Genomic DNA, 23,778 nt, shown 5'->3' on the forward strand with positions numbered 1-23,778 from the left:
TGCCTCTGTGGTTCATTATTAAGCACACAATGCATATACCACTGATCAAGAAGGAATACAAACATTTATTCATAGAAATAAGTTGAATGCAGCAAACTACACAAAGCAGAAAACACCTGAGGATCTTAGCAGCTGAGCATCCACCGGTACCTACTGAAAATCTGAATTGATGAAAGTCGGATTTCAATCACGGAGTCCCATGTCTCAGAGTAAAACTGAGAAAATCAATTAAGTTTTTTCCCCCCTTGTTATTTGAATTATCTTGCAAAATGAAAAATTATGTCCATACTCTCCTATAACAGATCATCCTTAAATGTGTTGCAATATTTCTTCTATGGCACAAAGAACTGACTTGGGTATTGATAGATCTAAAGCTCCCAACAGCAGATAACTTGAGTATGAAAGTGTTATGTTTCAATGATTGCCTTGAGTTATCTTTTAATCACATTTCTGTTTAATGGTGTTAAAGAAATATTGTGCATATAGGTAATTGCATACACTGCATACTGTAAGTATATCTGTCCCCTGAAACGGGGATTAGAAATCAATCACCATCAGTGGCACCTGAACACAAAAAATACAATTTTATGAAGCCAAGTAGAAGGTATAGTGTATCGGGAGAGCTGGATGTCCCTCCACATGGGGTTGGACCAAATAATGGAAACACCTGTCATTTTGCATCCACAGCCATTTTGCATCTGTCATTTTGCATCCACAGTTAATCCTGTTGGATGTGGATCATCCTTTTTAGGGGTATGCAGACATTACCTTGGATACCGTAGCTCTTGATACATCACAAAGACTTGCTGTCTTGGTCAAAGATGCAACAGTTACATGCACACCAAGAATGTCTCCTTTTTGAACTCTGACATGTCACCCATAATGTTGTGTGCATTGCAAAATGTTGAGCAAAATTCTGCTCTTACCCTACTAATCGAACCTTCACACTTCACTTCACTGGTGCAATGCGCCATTAATGAATATTGGCCAACAGCCTGGTCCACTTGAGCCATGAAACTTCCCACACTAAAATGACAGGTGTCTCAGTTATTTTGTCCAACCCCTGTATGTAGAGGAAGCTTTCTTGATGCCCTTCTTCTGCATCTTCTTTGGCATCCTTCCTCCTCATGTTGTGGATGGGTCTCTCTCGTCCACCTGAAGCATAGTGTTCCGTACAATGCCAACGTCAGCCAGTGTCTGTTGTGGGTCCGCGGGGATTGGTCTTCTTCGAGGGTAGGCCATGAATACCTCGTATATGGCCGGATGGTACCCACTCTTGAACATCCAGTCCACAAGAGTCTAATGTACAATACAACGAGTTCAATGTTCAGTACAAACGAAATACAAAAAAAAGCTCAATACATTTGCCTCGACTTTATTTTGTTTCCCTAGTGGTTGCGTGTAAAGGTGAAAAACTGAACTGAGGAAGTATTACTGTTTTTTTTGTTTTTGTATTTGAAAATTGTATATGAAAATGGTAGGCTCTGCACTGACACACTATACACTAAACAATATCCCCGACACGGCATTATAAATGAACTGTTACCAGAATGGCAATGACCAAGTCGTAATGTATTACTAATAGTAAGTCATAGTAGTATAGTACTATAGTAGTTAACTTTCAATGTCTATAACACCGTGCCACAGGAGGTACGGCGTGCATTAAGGGGCTACACAGACACATACTAGAAGGAGATAATTCTGAGCAAAGCAGGGGTGGAGCAGAGGGAGGGGGGGGGGGGCATAGGGGCCAGGAACCCCCGACCTCACCACTTGGGGGGGTGGGGGGTGGGATGGTGGCTGCCAGTGGCTTTCGATTGCCAAAAATCTTGTAGGGGCCCCATTCCACGATATTTCGTGGGCCCAACGCCTCTGACACATCTCCCACCCCACCTGTCCCAATACCAGTGCTCCACCCCTGGAGCACAGACATTACATTTCACTAACGATCCTTTGGGGAAAATGACTAAATAGTACAGATTCAAAAATGTATCATGGAAAAGAAAACAGCCAATAACTGAAACAAATCCCAACTCACGGAGGATGGGTGGGACTGCAGAAATCTCCTGTAAACTGTTCTGCCACTTGGACATCTTAATGCCACATTGACAACCTGGACAAGGACACCAAGGACACGCACACACACACATTTTTACAAAGCATGTTGAACGGCCACTTTGTATTTACATATGACATATAAATAAACCTGTCTTGACTTTGCCTAAGCTGCATAAAAAAATCAGATTTAAAGAAGATTAGCTGATTAAGTTTGAAGGTAAAAAAGAGTTCTTGCATGAACTTATTACGCTCATTACTTAATAATTACTAGCTCTGGCATTTAACAGTTCTACTCACTACTGTGTACTAAACCTAACAGTTAGTGCAAGATGTAGAAACAGCTGACGATGAAGACACTCACCCCCTCTGTATCCACTGATGGTTCATCGGGTAAAACAATAACCTAAGATAAAAATAATAATAACAAAGGCACAAAGCGTTCAGAGCATTAATCATTGCATTCAAGTAATCAGTGAATTAAAATTGTCAAAACAACACCGTCAATCATTCTGCTGTCATGAAATAGATAAATACATTTTATAGAAAAAGAATATCATAATGTTGATGTATTGCAACATTCAAATGTGGAACTCTTGTGCAAAATCTGTCCATAATCATAGCAGGTATGCAATCAATAAACACACCAATGTAGGCAAACAAACATGCTGTAGTAACAAAGCACATATGATACGATATGATGTGATACGTAGTATTACATATGAAGAGAGGACATGATATTTAATAGGCCTACGTATGATATGATATACAAAGTATGATATGATATGAGATGATGTGATATTAGGTGAGATGACATATGATGCCTCACTCGTTTGGTCAGTGGTGGGTCTTGTGGAACAGGCTCTGGGCGGTGGTCCATGGCGGGCAGCCTTCTCCTTCGTACGGCCCTCTGTTGAGCCGTCTCATTCTCATCCTCCTCTTCCTCCTGCTCATACTGCTCTCCTTCCTGAACATAATAATATATGGCTGAACATACACATGCTGTTCAAAACACAACCCAGCCAGCTGCTCTCAGTGCTAGGAGGAAAGAAAGACATATTATGACATAAAAAATATATTCTGAATTAGTGATGGATTGGGGGGGGTGTGGCTATGAATGCAATTTTCAAGTTTAATAGTGTATGGGGACTTCACTGTATGTGCATACTGTCCATATTATTGGATGCCTGAATCAATAGTAATGAAATTGAGCAGAGGCACTAGGTGGCAGCAGTCTACTTGACTACTTAAAGCCACACATCTACTGTATTCTAGTAGTGTGTGTGTGATGGGTGTGCGCATGTGTCCCCAGCCCAGGGTAACTAAAGGTGGTACTGCTACTTTGTATTATGGCACTGGAACAGTAAAGATCCTGAATGTGTAGACGTATGATATGTGGTGCTGGAGAGGACACCCAAATTATCTTAGGACTTAATGTAGTTACTCTACTACACAACACCATACTGTACAGTACTACTACTGACCCCAAGTCCTTGGCCCTCAGTCAGCATCCAGCTCTGTCCAGTCAACCGGTAATGGTTCTCCGTTTTCTTCTTCTGCTTTCCTTCCTCCCTTGGCTTTAGAATGTTCTCTTGGTAGTGGGATGACTATAAGTAAGAAAGAAAGAACGAAAGAAAGAAAGAAAGAAAGAAAGAAAGAAAGAAAGAAAGAAAGAAAGAAAGAAAGAAAGAAAGAAACATGCTGTATGAAAGAACATTAGGTGTTTCAGTGTATTTTTTCCTGGATTTGTGAACTCAGTTCAGTTGATACTGACCTTCTGATTCAACTCTGCCTGCTGTTCAAGTCTTGCAGTTTCTCTTCTTTGTCTACTATGTGCATCCTCCTCTGGCCCTAAAGAAAACACCACACTAGTCTTGAAACTGATTCAAATGGGTTCTGATGGTGCAACCCGAGAGTGTAAAAAGTGCTCTAGATTTCTTCTGTTTCAATTCAATGTGCTCTAGAATTCTAAGCGGAATTATCTGTGAAGTATGGACAATAATTGTTAGATACCATCTCTGCTATCCAAGTTCTTTGATATTAGCACATGAAAGAAAATACATAATGATGTTGCACCTGGTTCTGCTCGTGGTGGGAAAAGAAAGGCTTTGGCTCGTGGATACAGATGGCCAGCGATGGTGAGGAAGCACAACAGTAGAACAGTTCGTCCAGTCCACAGATACACGGTGCTCATACCTAGGGAAAATAATACGATGACACCATAAACTGCATTTTGCAACTCTTTCAAGACATTATCCAGCCATTAAAATGACCTGAATGACAACTGAGCTATCACATCACATGACATGAATGACAACTGAGCTGACAAACTGCCTCATCCCCAATTAGCCTATTCTACAGTGAGAAGCAGTCATTGACTGTCCCCATAGGAGTCGTCAAAAGAGAGGTTAGCATACCTATTAATGAATGCTTCCATGACATACAGCAAAAGAATAAAAATACAAAAGCACAAAAAGGTAAAGATGGTTTCATTTCAGACATGATTTCCGTAAACGATGTCAGATAGAGACCTACGGGAAGCGACTATGGACATTCGAGACTGAAAAACGCAAAGGTGCCATGACTCTTCTGACCGCCCGGGGGCGTTTGCAGAAGCGAGTTGCAGAAGTAGGCTACTATAGCTATAACTATAAGTAGCGCATACATTGTACAATGGTAGATCCTCATAGTCATATGGCGAATAGGTGTCAACTATCAAGTCATAGGAATGGATATCTGGTGGATAGAGTGCCATTAAACCTGAAGGAAATTGACAATGCCTCATGATTGTATTGGCATCATTACTGGTAGTGGTATCTTAAAGCAGGTTAAAAAGAGCCTACAAGATGTGAGAATATGGGCCCTCTTACCCATGTCAATTGAATTTCATGCCCTCCCAACAATATTGAGAGACAGCTGCGTTGATTCTTGATTCTTGTCAGATTCTTTAGCACAGTCTATATATAATCGTCTGTGTCTCAATTTTTGTTCTTTTAACTTGTTGTTGAATATTTAACTAACACTGCTGTAAGAACAACAAAGATGGAATTTCATAGCATTCTTTATTTCATCATATGAAAATGTACTTTCAATCATTATGCATGACAATATATGACTAAAATGATGCCCATGGCATGTAAAACACTTTTAACAATGTATTGTACAGTATTGGTTCATAGATACTATGCTGTCCCATGTACAGTATATAGCTCCAACAAAATCTTGATTTCAATAATCAATAATGGGAATTCAAAAACATAATTATTTTATTTGAGTCTCTTCTGGAATTCTTATTTCTCAGCTATTTTAAAATACAAGGGTCTTCGGTTTCTCCCAAGAAAAGGCATCCCTTCCAAAGTGTCCATAGCAGGCAGTGGCTTGGTAGATGGGACTCTTCAACCCCAGCTCCCTATAGGTGGAAATAAGTCATAGACATCTTTTTTATATTTGGCCAGCCCAGTAAATATTAGTTTATGACTCAGTAAATATGTATGAAAAGATCCAGTTTGTGAATGGGTAGCATAAATTAAAGTACTAACGTCAGTTCTGGCCAGGCCATGGTAGTCAAGAAGCTTGCTGCCCTCCCCTTCATCTAATTAATTCCTAATTGATCCAGGTGCATTCTCTCAGCTGATAATCTTTCTTCCCTAGCGATTGGCCACACGGCTTCGGCACGCCTTTTAAATTCTATCCACTTCCTCTCAACTGTATGCTGCTCGGTTTTTGCTACCCACCACCTCCCCTGCTCCACCTTGTCGTGTATGATGTGACATCTTCTCTTGTCACGTCGCTTGGCTCTGTTCATGGGGGGCTATCTCTCGCCCTGTCCTGCTGGGGTGAGAATTCCCTAAACTGCTGCTGCCCCCTGACTAAATGCTTTTCCATGCGGCTCATGGAAATAGGGGGGTTCCTCCGAACAGAGCTATACCGCCAAATGTAATTCATAATTTCAATAAAAGAAATTGCATTTATATTCTTCTCTTGTGTTTCTTGACTGAAATGGTTCTGACAGAATTGCATTTATGCAATCACCCGTGCAAGAGGGCAGCCCCCAACGGCGCCCCAGTGGAGCAGAGCACTGGTTTATTACTCCCCCCACCAACCTGGCGGGTCAGGAGTCAAACTTGCAACCTTTGTGTTACAAGTCTGACGCCCTAACCACTTACCTATGACTGCCCACCTGTATACATTAACGTAATGTAAATCTAGGCATACTTACTTGACAATAATCCCAGGTCTCAAATCAAAGTTTTTATTTACAATGTCCAGTAGTTGGTCCTCATCCAATGTTGACGTGCCGTAATGAAAAATGGATACGGATAATGGATGACTCACTCCAATAGCATAGGATATCTACAGCAAAAAAACACATTTCATTTAGAGTGGTTAAAAGGTATTATACAGTAAGTAATACAAGGACCAAATTAAACATGGGACACATGGGATACTATCTACAACAAAAACACAATTTTACTGAGAGAGATTAAAATGATTATAACGAATACCAGCACCCCCCACCCCCCCATCACCACCACCCACACACACATGCAAACACACACACACGCACGCACACACGCACGCACGCACGCACACACACACACATACACGTGCGCGCGCACGCACACACACGCACACACACACACAGGCGCGCACACACGCACGCATGCACGCATAATTCCATACCTGCACTAAGACTCGCTTGCAGAGCTTGGCTTTCACCAGAGACTTGGCCACCCAGCGCGCCGCATAGGCCCCAGAGCGATCCACTTTGGACGGGTCCTTGCCGGAGAAAGCACCCCCTCCGTGAGAACCCCAGCCACCATACGTGTCCACAATAATCTTTCTACCGGTGAGCCCAGCATCAGCCTGTGGGTGAAAACAATAATATTACTTATTACAATATTAATATGAAAGTGAAGGTGAAGTGAAAGCCCACCTGGGAAACTCACATTGTCATTGTGATACAGCACTCCACAGCACACATGGGTCACTGATCACAACAAAATTGCATTGCCCCACCCCTGCAAGGGGGCAGCCCCAAATGACGCCCCAAGGGAGCAGTGCGGCAGAACTAGGGTTGAGTACCGAAACTCTGTGCTAGTATGGCACCGGGGCAAATATTAACGGTAGTAACCAGACCGAAATACAACATGATTTCCGGTGCCTGATTTCGGTGCCTCAAAATATGCAGCAGCGGCATAATTAGGCTACGCCCACTGTTAACAGCGGCACCGTTTTCAGTCACTCGCAGGAGGAGCAGAAGAAAGCAGAAGCAGTTAATTTCCCTCAGTGCTCTGTTTTGGTGCGCTGTAAACGCATGTCAGCAGCACTGCTAGTATTAATGTTGCTTATGGAAGTATCCATCGACAGTTCAACACCATTTCATCATGTCAAACATCTAAGAATGCGGCATTAAACCGAATATGCCGAAACTTGTCGAGACAAAGCCAACAGGTTCATCCCCTGCCGTTGCACTGGTAGCGCATGCAGGCTCTGGGCAGAGTTGGAAAATCAGCGGCATAAAAATGCATCTATACTTGCTTTTAACGTCGGCGCACCCCTTCTTTATATTCACTCACTTTTCACTTTTCATCACATCACTTTTTTTTATCAACGTGTTGCAATTTCGCCGAGCCTCGTGGCATGAACCTGACGCTCGTGATTAGCCAGTCTTGGAATCAGAAGGTTGCATGTTCGAATCCCATACCATCCACGAAGTGCTCTTGACCAAGGCACCTAACCCCTCTTTGCTCCAGGTAGTGCAAACAATGCCTGGTCATAACCGTCCAGTTGCCTTCAATGAAACTGTCAGCTAAGTGTATATAACATAAACTATATTGGATTATTTACAATGAAACTGTCAGCTAAGTGTATATAACATAAACTATATTGGATTATTTACACACACAAAAAAAATCCAAGTACCAATGATAAGTCTGTGGCAGGTCACAGATCAAGATACTGTACCTGAAGTGACTGACTGTACAGTAGATGACTAACTGGCTGGGTCACTGCCTGGAAACCACATGAGCGAATCAGAGCTGCTATACAGGAAACACTGCGGCTGATGTGTCTGCAGGGCAGGGCTGGACTGGGGGAGAATTAGTGCCTGGGCACTTAAAGGCCCCCCTCTCATAATTTGTGGCGCAGAACTGACTCACCAGTGGGCCCCGCACCCTCGTGGATCCCTATTTTCAGAAATGTTTAAAAATATATATTTTAATTTAATTTCTGAAAATAGGGGCCCACGAGGGTGCAGGGCCCACAGAGAAATGCCCAGTATGCCAGGTGGCCAGTCCAGCCCTGTGTGTCTGTCTGTGCGATGCAGTCTCACAACTTTTAGAGTATTTCACATGAGTAGAATCTATTCCATTCCAGCGTGCTGTAGTCACTTTTTATACCGTCTTTTTCCGTGAAGTTGAAACACTGCACTACGTGAAGTTGTGAGACCGGGTTGGGCTGTTAGTGAGACAGCACAAAAGAGCTCTTGTAACCTTCTCAGAAGCCACATTAGGTTGTAGTGAACTGTCACCTTGCACATAGCCTACTGAGGAGCCGACTTCGCTCCACAAATGTTTTTTTTATTATTGTTTTCTTTAATCTCTGCTTAATCAATACAAATCCTTTTGAGGAGTAGTTTGTGAGGCTGTGACTATTGACGACATGGTAAGTAAGAACTTTCTTTGATTATTCATCAGTAGTTGTTGGTACCATTTCAGGAGACAGGAATATTGTTGCGCTCAAGACGTATAGAAAAGCAAATAGGTGTGTAGACACAAATGGAACCGTTCAAGGTGAGAGCAAGCTCGCACACTGGAAAAAGGCAATATGGTCAAGCACAAGAATGTTTTTATTCTTTGTCTGAGAGCAGAGTAGAGCGTAGTAGAGCAAGAGGTACCATTTCACAAATGTTTTCCAGACATTGCTGTAGTTGTACCTCAAACTGAAAACCCAAAAGTTGACTGTGGTGTTACATAGTTTTAGAATGTATGTACAGTATCATGTACAATTACACACTAACATTTGAAAAACTATATTAGAACTTTGTTGTTTCCAGAAGTAGTAGTAATGTTCTTCAGTTGAGCATTCCACATAACACATAGTTCATCTTTTTCACTGTTCAATACGGAAGTAGGGGAACAGCAACATATTTGTCTGACCTACAATTGATTTTCATGTGCGGAAATGAATCAGGTAACCATGTTACATGATATGTCATTTGTCAAAAACAACATTTGTCAAGTTGGAAGCATGTCAGGAAGCGTGTCACTAAAATGACTAAATAAATAATAATACCAGTATATAAAACTAAATAATAATACCAGTATCAGTGTTAACCGCTTATCATGTCACTTCATTGGATACCTAAATAAATGATACATTCTGGTATTTTTTAAAATTTACAGGCAGACGACAGTGCCCAACCACCCTCTTCAAGCAAAATCAATCAGCTTCATGAACAAATCAATGATGTGGAAGGCATCGTCAAGGATGCCATCAGTGCTGCTCTAGAAAGGGAAGAGAAGCTTGATGAGCTGATTGACAAAACTGAAGGTCTAAAGGCAGCAGTAAGTGCCCTTCCTTGTTGCAAGTGAGATAGTCTGGAGGCTACCAATGCAATTTGTCGTAGGAAAGGTGTGGCTTACGATTGCCCATGGCCGTTTATTGGGCATTACAACTGTATCATTTGGCATATATGTACTTTGTAGCCCATAGCCAATTGTGTCAGATGTATGACTTCAAACAAACCAAAACCAAACAAACCTCGCTTAGGGCAGCTGCCATGTAGCCTGATTGTCATCAACTTCCAAAGTTACGTCACTAGGGTGGGCGTGCCCAGGGTAGCTGCCATGCTGTTTTTCAGATCGGAACGATTGTGCAAAGCAGCATGGGATTTTCCAGGCTACTTTCCTTATCCTCTCAGATTGCAAGTTGTTTTTTGTCACACTTCCTTATTACATATAAATGAATTAGAAAGAGGATTAGTTCTCCCCTCCCATCCTTGGAACCACTACATGACAAAAGAAGAGAATGCAGAGCCGGCAACTTCGCCTCAGACCCCACTCACCCTGCACACTATGGGCACAGTCCATTATCCTAACTCCTATCCTTGACCTGTGCTTGTGGTCTCGAGCTTCGCTGATGCCCCGCCTCTGTGGATAAAATAATAATTTGGCACATTGTATATGCTTCTCCAAAATTGGAAAATCTCTTTAAACTTTGTTTCTTTTCAGGCACACTCATTTAAGGAAACATCAACAGGTGTTTCACGCAAATACTGGTGGAGGAACATCAAGGTGATGATCATTATTGGCGTGGTTGTCGCGATCATCATTATTCTCATCATTTTGCTTGCTACCAGTGTCATAAAAACCTAGTGCGGGCTTGCCTACATGGTTTACTTCGGCAGCTCAAAGGCATGCACGCTTGTATCTTGCACTTCATTAAAATCGTATGTGTCTGCAATAATCATTCTACCTGTGAGGCCGATTTCGGGAACACTGATGATGGGCTAGACCCGAAACGTTTGCGTCCCATTTTTTGTTTTGGCTTCTCTTTATTTTTCAGCTTTTAATACAGTTTCACTGAACAGCATTAAGGTCCTGTGTGCGACTCCTTTTTTCTTCACACTGCATTTTTGTTTGGAATTACGCACCGAGCGAAACTCTCAAGTAAGACAAAGGCGCGGACGCCATCTCTACCTTTACCTGTGAGGCCAGCATCAGTCTGTGGGTCAAACAATAGAAGTGTCTTGGTAATGCGCTGCTTTAGAAAAAGCCATAGGTTGAGCTTGTGTAATAGGCCTACATGGCAAAGGTTGGTAGGTCATAAAGCCAGCACAGTATAAAAGCCAGCTTCCTGAGTTATAAAAAAGATGTATTTATCGCAAAACTGTTAAACAGGAGTCAAATGTGACAGTTAAGAATGATTTTAGTTTGACAGAGGCTTTGAAACAATGTGACAGGCTGCTCAACGTTTCCTTTTTATTTTTCTGTGTTAAAGTTGACTTTGCACTAGTGTAGACAGGTCATAGGTCACCCTGTTTGTTTCGTCTGTGTGTGTGTTTCCATTTTAGTCTTGTTATTTTTATTTTAGCACAATTTGTTCTTTTTACTTGTCTATTTGTACAAAGTATGTGTGAACTAAAACTTAATAAACATACTGTACATAATACATGATGTTGATATTATGGTGATGAGACTGTAGTAGTCTACAAAAAGACAGGTTGTGATCAATAGGAGGACTGACACACCTTAAAAGCCTAACGGAATCAGAAAGAGCAGCCGGTTCTTTTCATAATACATGCACAATATGAACAAAAACAAAAGTGAGTCTTTTTGCTGTCGGTTCACCTTTTGGCCCACTTAAAGAGCACTGAGTTTGGTTCACTTAATGACACTAGAAGTGAAAATACCCTTATATAGAAACATGATTCTCCTGTTTCTTAGTTAGTTAGGTAATTAGGTAGTTCACAAATTCATACTAAAATCTCCGAAAAAGGTTAAAACACAAATGCTTCCCTACTCCCTCTGGCAGACTAACTACCCATTTGTCTTTTTGTACAATACAATACAATACAATACAACCTGTATTTACATAGCGCAATATCACAACTAAAGTTGTCTCAAAGCGCTTTCAAAATACACAAACACACAGACACTTGCCCACATTTACACACCAGCTCTGGAGGCTGCCGCACAGCGCCAGTTGTCCGGGGTTCATATGAGAAGGTGCATACATACACAAGCAGACACACACACACACACACACACACACACACACACACACACACACACACACACACACACACACACACACACACACACACACACACACACACACACACACACACTTTCCCACATTCACACACCAGCTCTGGAGGCTTATTTTCAGGATGCCAGTTGTTTTTTTCTCACACAAGATCTAGCAGCACTGCTGTAAAACTGCCTGTGTTCATAACAGTGACAACCATAGATTGTATATTATAACATTCTATGGTGACAACACAACATAACATCAGTCACAGGTTGTTTCCTGTACGATTTCCCGGCTGACAAGAAAAGGAGGAGAAGGTGAATGAACCTGATCTAGTGAGGCATTTCCCCGGGTCCCTAGTCACAGGGTGTATCGCTAAGCCAGTTCAGCAGCATGGCTGGCTGCATGACTTCAGCCTCAGCTTAACCCCTATGGGCAGAGGCTATGTTATAACCCTTCTGTCACCAAAATTGTAATGACCACGTTTTAATTTGTTACTTAATGCTTTCAGTAATGTCATAGCAATGTTGTTATGATTTAGTTGAGTCTTTTCACTAAAGAGTGAATGAGCCATTTCCCATTGAGACAAAGTGTCTCTTCCCCCATGGAGTCCAGGTCAAAATGTTGTTGTTATGATGTAGTAGTTGAGTCTTTTCACTGAAGGGTGAATGGGCCTGTCGGTGAGCCCACCTGCACAAAGAAGCTACTATGCATGTAAGGCTACTATGTGCTGTATGTGAGACGCATATTTTAGTCAAGAGTGGAACTCCACTTGGTAAAGTTCCATGACAGCACTCCACCGCACACTACACACAAGGAAATTGCATTTATGCCTCACCCTGGCAGCCCCAACCTGTGCCCCAAGTAAGCAGTACGGCAGGACGGTACCATGCTCAGGTTACCTCACTTTTTAGAAATTACAGCAGATCAGCATATCTTAAGCGTCTTGAGTGACCAGTTATAACCATGGTTATTACCTTATTACCAAGCCTACTAACCCCACCTATGTTTTTCGTCTACAACAGGATATCTGGTCTGCTAGTTTCTGTTTGGCTGGCCATAGCCCTTCTGAACGATTTAGAATAATAATGGCGCCGCCCTTGTAACCATGGATAGTAAGGTGGATAAACTAACCTGTGGACCACCATCCAGGAACTTCCCGCTGGGCAAGAGGTGATAGATGGTCCTGTCATCCAGGTATCTGGCGGGGATAACGACCTTAACAACCTTTTCCAAAAGCTGGTGTCTGATCTCCTGCAGCGTGATGTCGGGAGTGTGCTGTACGGAGATTACAACAGTGTGGACGCGCAGGGGCTCCATGGCACCCATGTTGTCACGGTACTCCACTGTAACCTGTACAAGAGTTTAAAGGTTATTTCCAGAATTCATGCTGCTCATTCACACATTTTTCCCGTTCACCTTTTTCGTTAAGACTTACCAACACAACCAAATTCTAAGTATTCATTATGATTGGGAAAATTACACTTTTCATACATCTCTTTGCCATGTCAGTCATTTTGATTTTACAGTTATAGACATTATTAGATACAAACCTGTACTTTGGTCATAAAATATTAGCTAATTGTGTTTAAGGGTAACATGCAGTTGTAACGCTCACACTACCATGGACTTGTCAGTACCTGAGTTTTTTTGTCTTTTTCTTCATCCTGGTCATTGTAATGGAGGCATGTGTTTGTTTACATTTTAAAAAAACATCTTGATTTATTCCCAGAAACATCCAAAAGGTTATGCAACATCAGCAGACAACTAGCAAACAGCGATACGTTTTGGGAAAATATTTGGAGTAGGCCTATGTTAAGATTTTTAAAAATATATAAAAAAGCTGCCCCCATTAGAATAGCTCATATCTCGGAAAGGGCTGAGCCAAAAAATGCAGCATCACCGGGTACTGTCAAGTCAAGGGTAGCGTGAGCAATACAATTGAAATATTGAAATTGGCAGGAGTGCTCCTTTAACTACTAATGCTGAATTAACCTGATAAGTTTAAAACTGCCCTTGGAGATGCTGGGGATTGAACCCAAGACCTCATGCATGCGAAGTATGAACTCTACCTCTGAGCTACATCCCCTCCACAGAGTCAGTTCTAGAACATTCTCGACCCCTGCGAGGCATCAGTGTGGGGGGCGGGGCAGAGGAAATTGGGCGATTTTTCTCGAAGGGGATGAGCTTCGGATATTGGCCCATATCTCAACAGCTTTTCCAGAGCCGCACCTCACTTTTGGCCCTTGGTTCTCAAAAGTTGCCATGGAGATGCCGGGGATTGAACCCAGGGCCTCATACATGCAAAGCATGCGCTCTACCACTGAGCTACATCCCCTCCGTAAGCACTTGTAGAACGTTCTCAACTCTAGTGTGGGGGGGGCTGGGCATTGGAACTTGGGAGATTTTTCTTGAAGGGGATGAGCTTCGGATATTGACCCATCTCTGAGCTACCCTGCCCTTTTAATGAACTTGATGCATAAATGAGTGAGTCATTAATAGGGGGATGAAGACTCTCACCCGCTTACGGTGTCAAACTTGCTTCATGAGGCTTTAAAAGCATTATTTATGGTCATTTATGAGATGGCAAAATGAATGGTTAAGGAGTTGGATTTGCAAGGTCAAAGGTTTACCTCCCAAATCTGGGGGTGAGGGGAGTAACTAATGATTGATGAATATCGCAAAACTGCTCAAATTTGGAACTGCTTTCAACAGAAAGGCCTGCAATTCTAGCCTAGCAAGCCAGACTAAATGTGAGATTAGATGTGAACATTTAGTCTGGCCCTGATCAATGAGACATTGCAAGATTGTTGATGGGAACAACTTGTTGTTTTTCAAACCGTGTCTGTGCCTATAGGCCAAAGCTCTGACCAACAACCCCGCCAGCTTTGCATCCAAAGATTCAAAACAAATGCATCCAAAGATTCAAAACAAATCTCGACGGTTGTGACTGGTCCGCCAGTTTCAGGGCCTGGGGCATTGTCTGAGGCTAAATAATTTTGGCCGCTGGCGAGTGAGGCTAGTTTATTAGGCTACCACAATGCATCACCATTCTTCATTTTCAATCTGTGTCTGTGTGATTTGTTACAGTACCTGTGTCTTGCCGTCAGGCATGATCCAGGGGCATTCATTACTTGACAGCTCTGTCATTTTAGCATTGAGCTGATGAGCCAAGATAATAGTCAGTGGCATACACTCCTCCGTTTCATCTGTTGCGTAGCCAAACATCATACCCTAAGAAAAAAAACATATCATGTTTACAGGCATGTTACAATGTAACAGTGTAGTCTCTTCTAAAAAAAAATACTGGAAGTGTGTGTGTGTGGGTGTGGATGGGGGGGCGAGGGGGTGTTGTATTACTTATAATCATTCTAATCACTATCAATAAAATGCATTTCTGTTGTAGATACCTCATGTGATAGTGATACTAAGTGATATTAATCCTATTTTCTCACATTCAGTTTAGTGTGTGTGTGTGTGTGTGTGTGTGTGTGTGTGTGTGTGTGTGTGTGTGTGTGTGTGTGTGTGTGTGTGTGTGTGTGTGTGTGTATGAGTGTGTGTTTGACTTACTTGGTCACCTGCTCCAATGTTCTCTTCCTCTCTGCCCTCGAAGACACAGTTAGATATCTCTGTACACTGGGGTTGCATGGCCACAAGGACATTGCATGTCTTGTAGTCAAAACCTGTGAGTTGAAAAACAAAATTGCATGTTGTGAATTGAATTCTTCATTTTTTTTCTCATGTCTTGTCATCTAAGTGGAATGAAAAACTAAATAACACATAAATTCGAGCTTAAATGACCATGTGATCCACTGACAAACTGTGGATGAACGAGGTTATTAAACCAACAACAGCGGCGCACAAACCGCAGACCGAGTAGTGTGTTTATTTTATGGGTAGGCTATAGGCAATCAAGTAGGCTACAATAAATTTATGGAGGTCAAAGATTATACTGCAATGTTTGCCCTGACCTTTGGCAGAGCCGTCGTAGCCAATCCTCTTTATGGTATCTCGAGCCACCTTCTGGACGTCCACCACTGCCTTGGATGTCACTTCTCCACACAGAAGAACCATGCCCGTCTTGACCACACACTCTAGAAACAGTGACAGCAATGACAATGGCAAAACATTTTCTAAGCCTCATAATGCGTTCTGCCAGTGCAGTGGAACACTGTGTTAGTCATTGAAAATATTTTACTACCTTAGTAAGCTACTACACTACAACAGCAACATTACACAGAGCCTTTAGTAGGCTAATAGATTATGACTACTAGGTCATTGCCATTCTGGAAATAACAGGGGCCATGTCTTAACACATTAAAATCTGACATCTGTTATGTGTATGTGTATATGTAATATGTGAATGTGGGAGTATGCAAGTGAATGATGATGAATGCAATTTATGACGTCACTTTCTGAATGGCTGACTGACTGAACAAAAATATATAGACCTGTGTAGCCTACCGTAGGTCTAACCTTACAATTACAGACTGTAGTATGCTACCAAACAGCTCAATGAAGAACATTTGCAGATTTGGTTTGAAACAAAATTCAACCATATTTGTTGTTGATACTTAAAAAAATTCATTCAAAACGCAAACTCACCACATGCCACTTTTGAGTTAGGGTCTTGGGACAGGTATGCATCCAGAACAGCATCACTGATTTGGTCACACATTTTGTCTAATAATAAAGTGAAACACACACACACACACAGACACAGACACAGACACACACTTAATTGTTATATAGGCCTAAGCAGTGCATAACAGAACTCATGAGGGTCAGAAGCAGACCAAGGTTTACCATTGACTGCACTGCAACCTATGAAATTAAATAATATCACCAGTAGGCTATAGCCTATCTCTGCTACATGTTTTCCATCAGTGATACAAAGTAGCATAGTGGACAAACGAACACATGGCCAACTACTACACAACTGCAGTGTATACAGTTACTGCAAGACACTTTCACTTTCATGGCGAACAATGCTGTAGCCTACCTGCGTGCCCCTCTCTCACAGATTCAGATGTGTAGAGGAAGGTTTTCCCCTTTGGTTTTGTGTCCTTAGACATTTTAAGCGTGCAAGTTAATCAAAACTGAGTGTCAGAATGAATTTGCTAACTTGGAATGTTAGCACACGATTCGACTCATCATATGACAGATAGGCTACTGTAAGAAACTCCGCCTTTGGACCGCCCCTCATGGTCAGTCTTTATATCAAGTTTGTGTTGCAAAGGGCATTGACCTATCTGCTTGAAAAATGCGACTTTTATATTTACGGCTAAAGGGCAATTATTGCTTTTTAAGGACAACACTGTGATGCGCATCAACTATAACAAGGTCAAATCTATTATTCTAGTTACATTGTATCAAATTCGTCAGTGAGATTTTGTGGCGTGATTTACTCAAGTTCTGTTAGCGACAGTAGTGTTACAGTAGCCTTTTTCTAGCATTCCAACCACGTTTAATAAATGTTCTAGCAGCTGGGTTCAATTATTTTGATACAACCTATCAAATACTTGGTCATTTGTGTAATTTCATAACAAAATGCTCATTGTGGTACAATCACAGTCAGTCTACCACACCTGGTTGCCATGGGCACCTACCTCGTCATATCAGGATTTGCAGAACTTGTCCTTGACATCATGTTAAAATTCAGGAGACCCAGTGGGCTCTCCTCGTGGGACAAAACTGATGCACCCCCCCATGATGACATACATATTATTAGTAATAGGCCTACAGTATTACACCTTCACTATGGAGCATGCATGCCCTCAAGGCAAAGCACTCAAAACCAAACCTGTGCTTTTGGGACTGGTGATGCTCAGTGCATCAGTCCATGTGGTTAACTAACCCCACCTGTTTAATTCATAATGTAATGCCAATGCACAATATCACTGAAATCAAAACAACTAAAGCCATTTGCATGTGTGATATTAAATGTGTGAAAATTGGCAAATTTTCAGCCTCATCACCAACAATGCCAGTGGTGTACGCCTGCATGACCAAAGGGACAGTGATACTTGCTGACCTAGCTCTTGCCGGTGGAAACTTTAAGGTAAGATGCCACTCACTGACTTCCAACTGGGAGAGTTATGGATGGAAATGTAATGAAGGGATAGGAATATTAGGGATATGAATGAGATTCCTTTTGTTTTTCAGGATCAAGCCTTGAGCTTAATGCGGCCTGGACTACCTACAATCGGGCCTTTATATAGAAGATCTATTCTAAAAGATGGGTGAGACTGATATTATCATTAGTATGTTATGACACAAGTGGTGTTTGAATTGTGTTATATGGGGTATTAAATACTGTAGTACAGTATGACTACTACTAAACTGCGCAAGCATCATGAGTGAATTGAGATTGGGCTGTGCACTCACATGCCAGTCAAGGCAATGTGTCTGTTTAAAGAAGAAGATAGATGTGCATGATCGATAAAGTGCCAGATTGATTTTTTTTTAAAAAGTGTCACAAGAATTAAAATGAAATAGTTTGGCGCAATTCAAAGGGTGATATTGCATAAATATTGTTCTCAGTCATGAGCATCAACACACTCTTGCGGTCGAATATAAAAGTATACAGTTTTTTAACAGCTACTTATCATACCAACACTGACTATGCCCAACCCTCTGAAGGGCCTGAACATGTCATGCTGGCATGTCAGTCTTCTCCTCATCATATTGTCTACAGCAGGGGTGGGGAACCTTTTTTGAACAAATGCCCCTTTGACATCATCATAAGCCTCCCAACGCCCCCTCGACCTCATCATAAGTCTGCAAACACCGCCCCCTTAGTATTGAAAAATAAAATGGACTAATGTTCCTCAATGGGAACTAGGTCCCGCCCCCACTTAACTGTATTCTTCCCAACGCTCTCCTAGGGCTCCCCAACACCCCCTGGGGGGCTGTAGCGCCCCTGTTGAGAAATACTAGTCCACTGGGTTTGTTTGAAATCATAGGTGGCTCAAAGCAACGCTTTATACACTTGAACAGTACAGTAGTATACATGATAGCATACTGCTTGGCCCAATCACATGGTATGGGGACAATCAGATTGGATCGTTTAAAAGCATTGCTACTGTAGTTGTGGGTGTTGTGGTGCAGCGCCATATGCCTGCCGTGCACAATTAGGGATGAGGTAGTGCTAAAATACCTGCCCCTTTATCTTACTGGACAAATAGTGCCCTTTTAAAGTTTGTTTTTTCACAATCTACTGTGGTCAATATAATATAATGTAATGTAATGTAATGTAATATAATATAATATAATATAATATAATACTATATACAGTCTCTATAGCCCATTAAGGAAGTTACACATGCCCCCCATCCTTGGGCACCCCAAAATGTCGGTGCACGCCACTATGCTGCACGTTAATGCACCTGTCCATATATGGTCTCACTGCGCATGAGGACTCAGGTTTTAACCTGGCCGAATCATATGTCAACCCTACTCCATCTCTCTCTCCCACTTAGTTTTCTGTCTGGTGTTCACAAACAGACCATTAAAAAACCTCACTATTTCAAGGCCATCGTCCATTGCTTTTCGACACTCGGCTAGCCAGGCATTTCAAACAAGCTCAAAATGTGATATGTGGGACTTGGTCGTGGCTCAAACACACCATACTGTTACGCAGGGGACCCGGGACTGAGGTCCTTTCCCGGTGCTCCCCCATCTCTCTCTCTCCCAACCTTTTCCTGTCATCTCTTCAATATAATTATCAGAAAAAGACATACAAAGGCAAAACATACGTACTAATAAAATTAATGATTTCTGTACACAGGGAGTGCTCCAACATTACTTTTAATTTATAACAGCAACATAGAGAGACCAAAACATTTAGGAGGACCAGAACATTAATTTAAAAAGTTCATTAAGTGATCTTGGAGGAATCCCAGTTTGCAAACTACATTCTCACATCATCTACCATAATTGTCTAGCACCTGGATTCATTTTATTCTGGATGTCAAGTGCACTTCCTTCACTTTCAAAGACCCCTATAATCTGACATGTAGATTGATGTCATTTTGATATCACACAGTCACACCCATACACAGACAAGATACACAGGGTATAGACCCATCTCAAGGCACTCACTGAGACATGAAACCATGAAACTATGACATCAAAATAAGTAGGGCCTACACCTGTTACACAGAACACCTACAGTTTCTCCTTATAGAAAAGGCCCATTTTCTGATTCTTTGACCTACATATGTAGTACACTCACGATACTCACGTCACACCACCCTACTCTACAGCATCACAGTTCTTGGATCTTGTGTTCGCCAATGCATTTGTGGCACACCCATAGGGCCCGAACAGCCTTGTCTTAAATCCTTCTGCTTTGTTTAATCAGAAACCTGTTATTGAATACATATTGTAATGTTTAATCAGGCATGCTGTGATAATACTGGTGACTTTAAGATTCAGTTGTCCCTTTCTTCTCGATCTAAATGTGATGTTTGTAAACATTATTTTTTTGCCCTTTGTTTCTAAATCTCCCCAGATTTAGGTTCCACGTCCTGTCGGAAGACGGAATTACCTATATCTGCGCTACAGAACCAGGGTTCGACTACAAGCGTGCTCGTCAGTTCCTGGATGAGGTAAACTGAGTTTTGTTACAGGGCAGCTTAGCTGAGTTACACTGCTGTACTGTATGTGTGCACAGGCTACGTGTACTGTATGTTCTGCACAGCACTCATAGCAGTCACAGTCAGAGCCGAAAGTGTTCTGCAATCATGTCACCACAAATGTGTCACATTGGAAGTAGGTTGTGAACGGAGGAAATGTGTTGTAATACTTTGTACAAGGGAAGTTGATTCGGAAAGTTATAAATATCCAGATGAAAGGCAGATTGTTGTAGAATTTATGCAGATTGAATGTAGATTTTCCTCCCGATGCCTGAAAAATGCCTAAAAAAACGGATTTGTTTTGTTTCATGTGTAATAAACCACCTTTAGACTGTTGTAAACTTTGGCACTGATGTGGAAAAAGTAGATCAGAAGGTGTGACGCAACCAACAGGCCATAATTCCTGATAAAAACATTCTCCATTACTTTGCCTTTGTCATGTCATATACTGTACTTGTGTACTTGTGTAATTGTTTTGCTAAAAGAAAGGAACTGTGAATGTCTCAGAGATACCTTAGATAGCCATGTGAGAGCATGAGTGCCTGTTGTCACGACACAGTCAGTATTGGTAAGGGAACATATGCAAAACAAACCAGCAGCCACACAGACAGACACAGCCGTGTGTATGTGTGACAAGAGACACCACCCTGCATTTCATTTCCCTGTTCTTGTGCTGTAGCTCCAGAGGACCTTGGTGAACAGCCCTCTGATAACGCGCGTGGCCTTTGCCCAGCCTTACGAACTCAGCGCTGACCTAAACCAGGTGCTCGGCAAGCAAATGGTAAGTCAATGGAGGCAAGTCTCAAGATTGGGGGACTGACTAGAGTCAGAGTGAGTGAATGACTGAGTGAATATCACTGGTAGCCAACAGGGACGGTGAAAGGGGGGGTGGGACAAAGGGGTCAGTTGTCCTGGGCCCAGAGAAGGTGGGGTTTCATTCCAATTGTATTGTATGGTTGGACTCTTTCAGATGACTGTCTGGGGCCCGGCAAAAGCTGTCAGCCAGCCCTGCCAGTGGGAGACGTAAGGGCTAGAGGAAGCAGTGTGGTTAATGTGCAACCTAACAAAGGGAAGGGCACACGCCTGTAACAGCACTGTTAAGCACAAGGCTCAAGTACTCAAAACTGTTGACTCAGGTCACGGTCGACTCTTGCCTAGCGGATACTGGGGAAGAGGCATCGCTTTCCCCTACCAATGCTTCTTGGTAGTTTCTTTTGATCGATTCCAAGATTGTTCATCGTTTTTGAGGAGTAGTTGGTTTGTGAGACTGTCAGTTGAAAACATGGTAAGTAGGAACTTTCTTTGATGATTTATCAAGTGGACAAACACTGTCTGTTGTTCAAACCGTTTCATGAATGATTTGCTGACATGGCTGTAGTTGTTCCTCAAACTGAATACCCCTACCCCTCAAGTTGACTGTGGGTACACGGTTCTTTTGACAAAGTCTGTACAATGTACATTGTCATTTAACATTAATCATAAATAGTTTATCATTGTGAAGGTCAGAATTCACTGTTAGTCAATAAGGAAGTAGGGGAATAAGACCATGTTTGTCTGACCTACTAGTTCATTTTCATCTACGGAAATGAATCAAGCACCCATCGGTAGCCTACGTGAAATGTCATTTGTCAAAGCAACATTTGAAATGTCATTTGTCAATGCAACATTTGAAATGTCATTTGTCAAAGCAAGTAGGTGGCATTGTGGGGACTTACTGGCAGTACACAGTTTTTTAAGTGGTAATTCAACACGATTCAACTTTTTCTAGACTGTATTTGGTCCCAGACTTTTCTCTAAATGTTGATATAACTCAGCAACAGTTATACTATGTGTGTAATACAGTAATATAGAGACAAGTAACAACACAGGGGATGTTATGACGATCAGATATTACCATTAGAGAACTTGATTTAACAGCAGCTAATTATATGCCGGTGTTAATGGCTAAATGTATGACTTAATTGGACATAATTAAATTAAGTGATACGTTTTTTTTTTTTTTTTTTACTTTTAACAGGCTGACTACAATGCCCAACCACCGCCCTCTGCAAGTAAAATGAATCAGGTTCAGGAACAAGTCAACGATGTCAAAGTCATCCTTAAAGACAACATCAACAAGGTCCTGGAGAGGGGGGAGAGGCTCGATGACCTGATTGACAAGACCGATGATCTACAGGCAACAGTAAGGGCCTTTGAGTTGGATAGTTTTTCAAACTTCCTTATTACTTTCGATGATAATGTAGTCACATGACAAACCTACTGCCGGACACATTGAATGCCGTTTTGTTATTGTGTGTGTGTGTGTGTGTGTGTGTCTGTGAGCGTGTGTGTGTGTGTGTGTGTGTGTGTGTGTGTGTGTGTGTGTGTGTCTGTGAGCGTGTGTGTGAATGATCACGATCCAACAGTTCATCTCATTTTAAATCCATTTACACATAACTTAAGTAGTCATGGGTTACTGCTCATCTGTCGTGACTCGTGAAGGTAGCCTACAGGGTTTAGCTGAAATTTCATAGTAGAAAGGTAACAATTCGCACACTTCAGATCTTGAGAAATACAGTAAATGGCTTATCTGATTTCACTGCAAGCTGTCATATAACTGCATTGTCTCTGGCATGAAGATATGTTGAAGTCCCCTTTTCTCCACTCTTTTTAAAAAAACCTCTTTCAACATTGTCTCTTTTCAGGCAGACTCATTTCAGAAAACATCAACACGCGTTGCACGCAAATACTGGTGGAAGAACATTAAGATGATGATCATTATCGGCGTGGTCGTCGCGATCATAGTTATTCTCATCATCTTGCTTGCTACCGGTGTCATACCAACCTAGTGCAGACACGGACAGCAGCGGGGTTGACTTTGGTCGTATGAAGGGCATGCAAGCTTGCACATCTTGTACATATGTATCTAAATGTAAAATTGTGTATAGGAAATTTAGATAGAAAATGTTCATTTTCCAGCTCTAAGAAAGAGTGTATTTTTTTTTTCACTCATATATTTGAAAATCAGAGTGGATATTTCTTTGGTTGTCAAAGCTGCCATGTTTATTGTTCTCTAAATCACAGTGGTGGTATTATTACTACTACTACACTAGCTCACTCCTCTTCATTGTACGGCAAAATTGAAACCCATGGATGAATAAAACTGTACAGAATAATAAACTACATTGCAAATTGTATGCAAATCTAACTTTAAGAGTTACTTCTCATTCTTTGAAAATAGTTTCCCTGGCCAGGAAAGCTGGGGAATGTAGGGCATCTGAGTTAGGAAATGTGCCCTGGAAGGTCAATTACATAGGCGAGACCAAGACCCATTCAAATGCCATCAATT

General features: G+C 41.8%; 3 protein-coding genes and 2 non-coding genes across 9 annotated transcripts; 1 reads left to right on the plus strand and 4 right to left on the minus strand.

Moving 5' to 3' along the window:
* Positions 1 to 45: 45 nt before the first annotated feature.
* Positions 46 to 4,616, minus strand: ubxn8 (UBX domain protein 8). Of its 2 annotated transcripts, none has more exons than XM_063210450.1 (8): positions 4,473 to 4,616; positions 4,132 to 4,251; positions 3,830 to 3,906; positions 3,540 to 3,662; positions 2,885 to 3,022; positions 2,420 to 2,461; positions 2,039 to 2,113; positions 46 to 1,299 (listed from the first exon to the last, which is right to left on the minus strand). In XM_063210450.1, exons 1-8 carry the CDS (start codon positions 4,555 to 4,557, stop codon positions 1,126 to 1,128), a joined length of 834 nt encoding a protein of 277 aa, XP_063066520.1. In that variant the 5' UTR covers positions 4,558 to 4,616; the 3' UTR covers positions 46 to 1,125. The 2 variants fall into 2 exon arrangements, with proteins under 2 accessions (XP_063066520.1, XP_063066521.1); XM_063210451.1 differs by lacking the exon at positions 4,473 to 4,616 and adding an exon at positions 4,329 to 4,349.
* A 484-nt stretch (positions 4,617 to 5,100) lies between these two features.
* mat2al (methionine adenosyltransferase II, alpha-like) lies at positions 5,101 to 16,992 on the minus strand. Of its 2 annotated transcripts, XM_063210452.1 has the most exons (9): positions 16,814 to 16,992; positions 16,417 to 16,494; positions 15,783 to 15,905; positions 15,382 to 15,494; positions 14,905 to 15,045; positions 12,946 to 13,164; positions 6,739 to 6,921; positions 6,275 to 6,408; positions 5,101 to 5,464 (listed from the first exon to the last, which is right to left on the minus strand). In XM_063210452.1, exons 1-9 carry the CDS (start codon positions 16,884 to 16,886, stop codon positions 5,362 to 5,364), a joined length of 1,167 nt encoding a protein of 388 aa, XP_063066522.1. In that variant the 5' UTR covers positions 16,887 to 16,992; the 3' UTR covers positions 5,101 to 5,361. The 2 variants fall into 2 exon arrangements, with proteins under 2 accessions (XP_063066522.1, XP_063066524.1); XM_063210454.1 differs by lacking the exon at positions 5,101 to 5,464 and having other exon boundaries at positions 6,271 to 6,408.
* Positions 13,829 to 13,900, minus strand: trnaa-cgc (transfer RNA alanine (anticodon CGC)). The gene has a single exon. It is a non-coding gene; the product is annotated as a tRNA-Ala (tRNA).
* Positions 14,078 to 14,149, minus strand: trnaa-ugc (transfer RNA alanine (anticodon UGC)). The gene has a single exon. It is a non-coding gene; the product is annotated as a tRNA-Ala (tRNA).
* si:ch73-234b20.5 (uncharacterized protein LOC449923 homolog) lies at positions 16,987 to 23,637 on the plus strand. Of its 3 annotated transcripts, none has more exons than XM_063210460.1 (7): positions 16,987 to 17,018; positions 17,781 to 17,872; positions 17,977 to 18,053; positions 20,327 to 20,423; positions 21,130 to 21,231; positions 22,468 to 22,632; positions 23,135 to 23,637. In XM_063210460.1, exons 2-7 carry the CDS (start codon positions 17,795 to 17,797, stop codon positions 23,276 to 23,278), a joined length of 663 nt encoding a protein of 220 aa, XP_063066530.1. In that variant the 5' UTR covers positions 16,987 to 17,018; positions 17,781 to 17,794; the 3' UTR covers positions 23,279 to 23,637. The 3 variants fall into 3 exon arrangements, with proteins under 3 accessions (XP_063066530.1, XP_063066531.1, XP_063066532.1); XM_063210461.1 differs by lacking the exon at positions 16,987 to 17,018 and adding an exon at positions 17,035 to 17,154; XM_063210462.1 differs by lacking the exons at positions 16,987 to 17,018; positions 17,781 to 17,872; positions 17,977 to 18,053; positions 20,327 to 20,423; positions 21,130 to 21,231 and adding an exon at positions 21,376 to 21,735.
* The last annotated feature ends 141 nt before the right edge of the window (positions 23,638 to 23,778 follow it).

The sequence above is a fragment of the Engraulis encrasicolus genome, chromosome 11 (genome assembly GCF_034702125.1).
Source record: "Engraulis encrasicolus isolate BLACKSEA-1 chromosome 11, IST_EnEncr_1.0, whole genome shotgun sequence".
NCBI classification, from domain to species: Eukaryota; Metazoa; Chordata; class Actinopteri; order Clupeiformes; family Engraulidae; genus Engraulis; species Engraulis encrasicolus.